At 43.6% G+C, this 7,634-nt stretch overlaps 1 protein-coding gene across 1 annotated transcript; it reads left to right on the forward strand.

Annotated features, from left to right (window-relative positions):
- Window positions 1-285: 285 nt before the first annotated feature.
- Window positions 286-7,033, forward strand: fam83c (family with sequence similarity 83 member C). Its single transcript, XM_012838612.3, has 4 exons — window positions 286-1,151; window positions 1,980-2,147; window positions 2,493-2,617; window positions 4,647-7,033. The coding sequence occupies exons 1-4, from the start codon at window positions 648-650 to the stop codon at window positions 5,617-5,619; spliced, it is 1,770 nt and encodes a 589-aa protein (XP_012694066.1). The 5' UTR covers window positions 286-647; the 3' UTR covers window positions 5,620-7,033.
- The last annotated feature ends 601 nt before the right edge of the window (window positions 7,034-7,634 follow it).

Here is a 7,634-nt window from a genome sequence, read left to right on the forward strand (position 1 = left end):
CTAGACCTACCCTTTAGTAAACTGGTAGATTACAGTGTTCCAAAATTCCAAAAGTGTCAGAGAGGTATGTCAGTAGATTTTAGGGTGATGCAGATATATGCTTTATAAATAATTATAAATTATAATAATTACATATTAATAGTTAAAAGAATAAGCCTACACGTGAAACGTGTACTCAAAAGTGTCGACAACTGCAAAAAATGGCAGCCGATCTAATCCGTCTTTGTTCCTTAATAACATTATCCAACGCGACAAAGGGAGGGTGTCTGTGTGGGTACTCATACGAATTTAGGTTGAGCATTCGACTCACCCTGCCTCAGTAAAACGATTCTGTAGAGACAGTGAAGTGTTTTTCATATCTTGTGACTCAGGGGTGGAGCTAGAGCACGCTTTCCACACCGGCAGGTAGATACGCTACAGGTGGGGGAGAAGTTGAGCTCTGTTGAGACTTACCACAGCAACAATACGCGAACCCCCTGAGACTGTCACAGACATGACTAGAAACAAGACGAGCGCAGTTGGCCACTTGCTATTGCGCTAGACATTTCAGTGACCGTCGTACGGTTTGTTTGTTTGTTTGTTTACTTTTTACGACCAATAAGGAGTTACTTATATTTTATATTTCAGTGCTAGCTAACCCTCTAACAATGAATAATTCGGAGGCCCTCCGACCGACTCCACACTCCGGACGTGCTAAAGGTAAACTCGCCACCAGGCTGGATGAAGTGAAAAACCCATGGCGACAGACATCTACACTGGAGTTCAGTCACAATGAAGCCGCCAGGTTGGCAACCGATGGTTTGCTCGAGTCAGGAGAGAAGGAGTATCGTAAGGTCCTCGCTGAGGAAAAAGAATTAAGCTTTCTGTCTCCGCTTGACATTCGCTACATTATAGATAATGCCAACAAGAACTCTTCCCCCGAAAGCAGCAGCAACGGCAATGACAGGGACTTTGACGGAGACACGGTGTCCGAGTTAACTTCGGGGACTTACTTTCCCATGATGTCTGACGACGAGCCACCTATACTGGAATTGGGCTGGCCAGACCCTCCTCACCGGTTTGGACCATCGGAGACACAGATTTACTTTCAGAGAGACAAATCACAAAATATTAAAGATTTAATTCGCTCTCTGATTAGTAAAGCGAAGAAAGTAAGCTTTTACCCCTTCCCATGTTTTAACTCATATAGGCCTAATGGGACAGTTGACTGATGTAACGCAATGCAGTGTCTTTTTGTGGGTTCAATGTAGAATCATATGGTGTGTATGTTATATTTAAAACGACAACGACTGTACCTACAATACCTTCAACAAACGTCCTGAACGACATACTGTAGCTGATTTATCACTTTAATCACGGAAGTTTTGATGGTGTGTGCTGCAACTTTTCCGTGTATTGTTCCCAGAATAACAACGGTGTTTCCTTCAAAAACAATTATACGACACCACACCTAAAATGTCCCATTCTGTTCTGCTTTTACTGATCTTACTACTGAAGAAATTCATGCATGTGCTTGTCTTGCTGCTGCACACAGACACCCTTTTTACCCCTATCTATTATCAAATATAATGTAAATGTTTTACTTAGTTTGATAATTGACGGTAGTCATATGCTCAAAACATCCAGCCATAAACCAGTTGGTTGTTAAATGGCTCAATAACATTTATGTCAATGATAAGCAACTTAGTTTGTAGGTTGATATATGTTTTGCATTATGAATGGTAGGGGACTCCTGGGAGTGTACTAAAATGAAAATTGTGTACACCACCTTATTGTTTGCAGCAGTTTCAACATTGTAGGCTTAATTACATCAACAGTAAATCTTTTCAAAAAGACCAAACTTGTCAGTGTTTGGAACAATGAAAGGAATATTATTTACATATAATGCATGCCATCAAAACTACAGTGTAGGCCAATTACAGAGTTCAGTGTTCAATGCATTCAGTATCCTTGACCCAAACCTCACCTTCCGTTTGCAGGTTATTGCTTTGGTAATGGACGTCTTCACAGATGTAGATTTGTTCTGTGATCTTATTGAGGCTTCTAGCAAAAGGAAAGTTCCTGTTTATATTCTGCTGGATGAGAAGAACTTGGACTGTTTTTTGGACATGTGCAGCACACTGGAGATTGTGAACTCCCACCTGGCAGTAAGTCTTTGTGTTAGTGAATGGATATAAATTATGTCATTTTTAACTTAAATACTTGTCACTTTAATATAATAAACAGTAAGAATAGGAATTATACACTAAATATGACAATGGTCGTATCCCACTGGTGTTCTCATTTGGAATATTACTAACAAGTTGTGCTTAGTCTTATTGTCTTCTCAAGCGAGCTCCAGTAAGCAGGTCATGGGCTTCTCTTATGTTGTGTGCTTGCTGGCCTTGCAGCAAATGTATACATTCATGATTGTGATTCTTTGTTTAATTCCTCATTCTTTGTACTCTGTGTTGTTTCTCTCTCTCTCTCTCTCTCTCTCTCTCTCTCTCCAGAACATGCGAATCCGCACTGTTTGTGGGGACACGTACTGCACCAGAAGTGGGAAAAAGTTTACAGGACAGGTTGAAGAAAAATTCATGATCGTTGACTGCGAGGAAGTCCTTGCTGGCTCCTACAGGTGAGAGCATGCCCAAGGCCCATTCCTCTGCCCCTCAAGCACCCCTCTAGCAGAACTAACCAGTTTCCTTACTGAGGACTTAAAGCCACGCTCCTCTCAGTTTCCCACGGTTAAGTCCAACATGTTTCAATTGGAAGGACAGGAGTGACATTGATGATCATTTAGGAGGCTATATGCTAAAATGGCACACATGTTTAACTTGTAAAATACAAAAAGAAGGTTTATAAACATCATGGAAACAGCTATCGTAAAACAAAGTATGAAAATCTTCATTCCTTTAGATTATAAATTGTGGATAGTGGAAGTTTATGGTTATGGCTTACTAATAGGAGTATCTGCTTTTAATGTTGAACAACAAAGACCAGGCAACATTGGCTTGGATATGAGGCCTTTTTACCCTCAGTGAGTCCCTCAGATCTGTTGAAGCATATTTGCTTCAGTCCTCGCTGCTTTGCTCCTGCCTTGCAGTTGCTCGACTCTTATGTAAAGCAGGCTACATCCCCATCGTCCACCATTTTGCTGGGCATATTCTCAGAGATGTGTAGGTGTCAGCCGGAGTTCAGACTGCTCCTCTGCAGCGAGTGCTGGGGATTTTCGCAGCTCACAGTGATGAAAACATGATGATTCGGCATCTCAGGGATGCAGTCTAAGTAGCAGCACCCGGGGGCTGCCGCTGTAGGCCTCCTCACGGAGTTCCCTCTTCCCTTCTTTAATACTTTAACACCACAGTGTATTGTTTCTGGATTGTCGTTGTGAGCGAGGGATTAGCAAACATGCCTAATTCCTTGATGTGGAGCAGTATTACACTCTGAATTTTAATATTTATATTGTGCAAAGGTGCTTCTAGTGTAAACGTAGCCAGTGTTTGTCAAGGTCTGAGGATGGCTGTTGTGTATATATTAGCTTAGCTCCAGAATCATGTGCTGAATCACATGCCCACAGACGTTTGTGTGTCCATGATGTGAAGCAGCCATCTTGACAATGCTTGTTTGTTCTGGAGGCATTGTGTCGTTTTAGGGAAAGGAGTGTGTCGAGAGGCAGGCAAGGTTTAACTAGTGGGTGAGAGCGCAAACTGTTCACTGTGGGCGAGGCTTGTGTGAATGTCTTAAGTGCTTAGTCAGAACAACGGGTGAAAATTCAATGTTTTACAGCACCTACAGCACCTGCAATTCAAAGGGGAGCCTGCTAAGTCCAACATTAGCATATCTCTCACGTAAAGTTGTGAAATGTGAAACTGAGGTGTGAAACAAATGAGCCCGTACAAGAGAAAAGTAAACACTCAACTTAGCACTTGTGTCTCGTACGTCATTTGACAGTGCAGTAACAGTTAATCAAAGTTCAAAGTTCAAAGTTCAAAGTACTTTATTTGTCATTGTCACAAAAACAACGAGACAGTAGAGGCAATCAAGCAACACAGCAGCGTCTAAATGCATCCATGGGGTTGGTAATAGTTCTGCATTGTGATCACAGTTGAATAGTATTCCAGTAAAGGTTGAAGGTGCTTTTGTGCCTTTGGTGAATGTTGGCTAACCACACTCACAGCATGCCACCCTTTAAAGGACAAAGACACCTGATTCCTTTCCACTTTGCAGTGAGAGCATAACTTAAAGTGTTTCAGGGACCCATATTATGTTTCCTATTTTAGTAAATTACTGGACCTTCTATATGTTTCACAGGGTATTAGGAAGTTCAGCAAAGTTCTACTGCAGAGCGTAGTAGAGTTCAGCACTCTTACATTCCATTGAAGGTCATACATTTTTTTGGATGTTGTCTAAACTCCATTAAGGGATTAATGTCAGACATAGCTAGAGTTCTTCAGTTCTCTCTGTTCTTTCACTGGAACATTCTGACATACCGGAGCTGGGCTTTTCAGTTTGTTCATCTTAAAACAGGACTTAGTTACATAGGACAAGGTTTTTCATAGATTACCAAAACCTGTGTTCTTCTGCATGTTAATAAGAGGGGTCTGAAGTGCTTAAACCATAAAGATGACAGAACTCTTCGTTTTGCTCTGATTCCTTCCCTGTAGCTTCACCTGGTTGTCAGCACAAGTCCACAGCAACATGCTCCTCCACTTCTCAGGCCGAATAACAGAAAGCTTCGACCGGGAGTTCCGCTGCCTCTACGCAGACTCTCAGATTGTTGATCGTTTCTACAACCCCGACGATGATGATCTCCCCCACTTCCCGTCTCCGCCCATGTCCACAACCAACATGGGACTCGAATTCCTGCAGGACAGGATTAACCAAGATAGATTCTCGGACCACTCGAGCACCCAGTCCAGCAGCAGCATGTCCAGCATCAAAGCCGCACCCGGGAAGCCCGCTGCCATTTACAAGGTCACCCAGGACAAGCAGGAGGCCAACAGCGCCCAGAAAGTGTCAGACAGGCACGGAGGCCAGAGCCAGACACCACAGATCACGGGCGGTCCCCTGATGCGGGGCTCCCCCAACGGCTTCATCCAGAACCCCGTACCCGAGCGCCCGCTCTTCGGCCCCACCGCTGGCATGGACTGGGCCAGAGCGGGCACACCCGAGTTTCTCAGAGCCAACCTGGGAGGGCCCACCAGCAAGTTCCAGGCTCTGGGCCTGTACGACCACAAGAGCTACTTATACGGCAGCAATCCAAAGATTCCTCCAGCAGCCCAGCCCATGGAGAACAAGTTCAGCCCCAAACAAACTCCTTCCGCTAACATTTTCAACAAACTCACGGATCTCTTCACCATGCCCAGCAAAGACAGAGATCCCTATGTCTTCAGGAGGTCGCCCACTCAAAGTACAGCCTACGGCGGTCCAGACCTCTCCCAAAATGAGCCGGAAAGTAAACAGGTTTTACCAGCCCCTGCCCCCATCCCGAAAGATAGCCTTGGCAATGACCACTGGTTGAACCGCGGGGATGAAAAGCGAATGACGCTGGGTCACAGCAAGCTGGACTTGGTCAACCAGTACAACAAGAAGCCCAAGCCAGTGTACAGCCGCTTTGAATTAAAAAGCAACAACTGACCGGAGTGATATTACATTTTTTTTACCCAAAGAGGGAAGCACTCTCTTGGTTGGTGGGAGTGTGCTTTAAAAGGCTGGATGTTGTAGGGGACTGACTTTGTATGGGTCTTTGTTCTCACAGCTGGAGGAAGACACAGAGAGACATACAGAGGACCATACAGTACATGCCCAGGTTGTCATGGCTGCCTTTCAACCAAGTTATGTTCACAGCTGACAGCTTCTTTATTTTTTTTGTGTGAAAGACGTGCCTGTTTGAATACTGTAACAAAAATACTGGTGCAAATATTCTAGGCTGAGAACCATTTTTTCTCTGCAGGGCTTCCCTGATTCTTCATCAGCTAGCATAGCAAATGCATGTATGACTCGCAAATGATTGGTGTCTTAAAGACGCACCACATCCTTACTACGTACTCTTCTCTTTTTTTTTACAGTATTTATTTTTAAAAGATTTACAGTTTTCCTACTGGCCAACAGTTTTTCAACACTCCAGCAATACAGTCAAGAGCACCAAACTGCTGAAATAGCTGCTTCTCTGTTTGTAAAGGATGCCATTGATACGAGGCTCATCTTTCCGCTACTCAGTGTTATGGGACGTCAGTTTCCCAGAGTCACGGTCTTCCCAGCGCCCAGTGGTGTTATTTTTAGACATACTGTGATAAGCTTGTAAGACAGGCAAGTGCATTAAGATTGAAATGGGTATAACGTTTGTACTGTGTGTATAGAATTACATTAGAGGGGGAATTGCAATCAAGTAATTAGGCATTGAAAAGCCTATCTATTTTCAATGGCAGTTACATGCCAAATGCCTAGATTGGATCCCCCCCGATTTCTTTTACTACTTCTCCTTGTAAATACTAAGATGGGCTCTTGTTACTTCTCTCTTAATGTTAACTATGCTGATGCACCGGAGTGGAGAACAGCCACACACAGTTGTGTAAGGTGCTGGTGTCAGTAAGATGGAGAAATCTCCTGATAACATGATCATGAAGTATCAACCTTCAAGAGTTAAAGAAAGCAAACTAGTGGCTCAAATGTATTATTAACTGAGTCTGGTGTGAGTCCTCATTTATAGTAACTGTGTTGTCTGACATGATTATTCTGGAACTGTGTAAGTGTGAGTCATGGAAAGAAATGAGGCTCATAGACAGAGACAAAAATAAGCCATTTACATCTGGTTGCCACCAATATTGTAGACAGTGTAGATTTTTGTATATGTACGTTGTGTCTTTGGAATATTTAACACTATGTTTGATGACTATAAGGTAACATAATATATGTCTACAAAGCAGTAAAATGTATTGTTTTTGCGTTAAATGAATCTCGCAAAATTGCTCAGTGAACCTGTTCCAAGGACACAGATATATGTTTCACAACCATGTGACCTGGAAAAAGCAATAAAACATTTTGAGTAGCATTCTTTACCCATTGACTGGAACATATACCGCTGTAACAATCATCGACAAGAAGTGTTGCTGTATGTGCTGAAAAATTATTTGAGATTGCAGAACTACCAGTGTGACGTGAGTAAACAGCCAGAAAGGGTGTTAGGAAACCACAGGTCAGCTGATTTCCACTCAGACTGTACCCTGTCTCTGAGCACAGCTAGATTTGATCTAAAAAAAGAGGATAAAACTAATGCAACCAGTAAACTTTTCCTGCAGCTCATATATGTGTGTGTGTGTGTGTGTGTGTATAGAAAGAGGGAGACTAGCTGGGCCCTGCCAGCCTATTTCTCATGAGCTCATTCTCGCCGCAGGATATTCTGAACAGAGTGAGAATTGTGGGATGGCGATGCCAGGCCAGAGGGACAGGGTAGCGGCGCAGCAACAAGAGGCCCAGTCAGCAGCCGTCCACTCACTCACACCAACCAGGAACTCTCTAAGATGTCTGTAGGCCCAGCCCCTGCTTCCACAATACCCCTCAGATCCAGTTGCAAGGCCCTGCAGACCACAGAGGGCAGTTTAGGTGCACCCCCAAGGCCCAGTCACTCTCATGCCTCTGACGTGTTTTATGGA

Source organism: Clupea harengus, chromosome 5 (assembly GCF_900700415.2).
Source record: "Clupea harengus chromosome 5, Ch_v2.0.2, whole genome shotgun sequence".
Lineage (NCBI taxonomy): Eukaryota > Metazoa > Chordata > Actinopteri > Clupeiformes > Clupeidae > Clupea > Clupea harengus.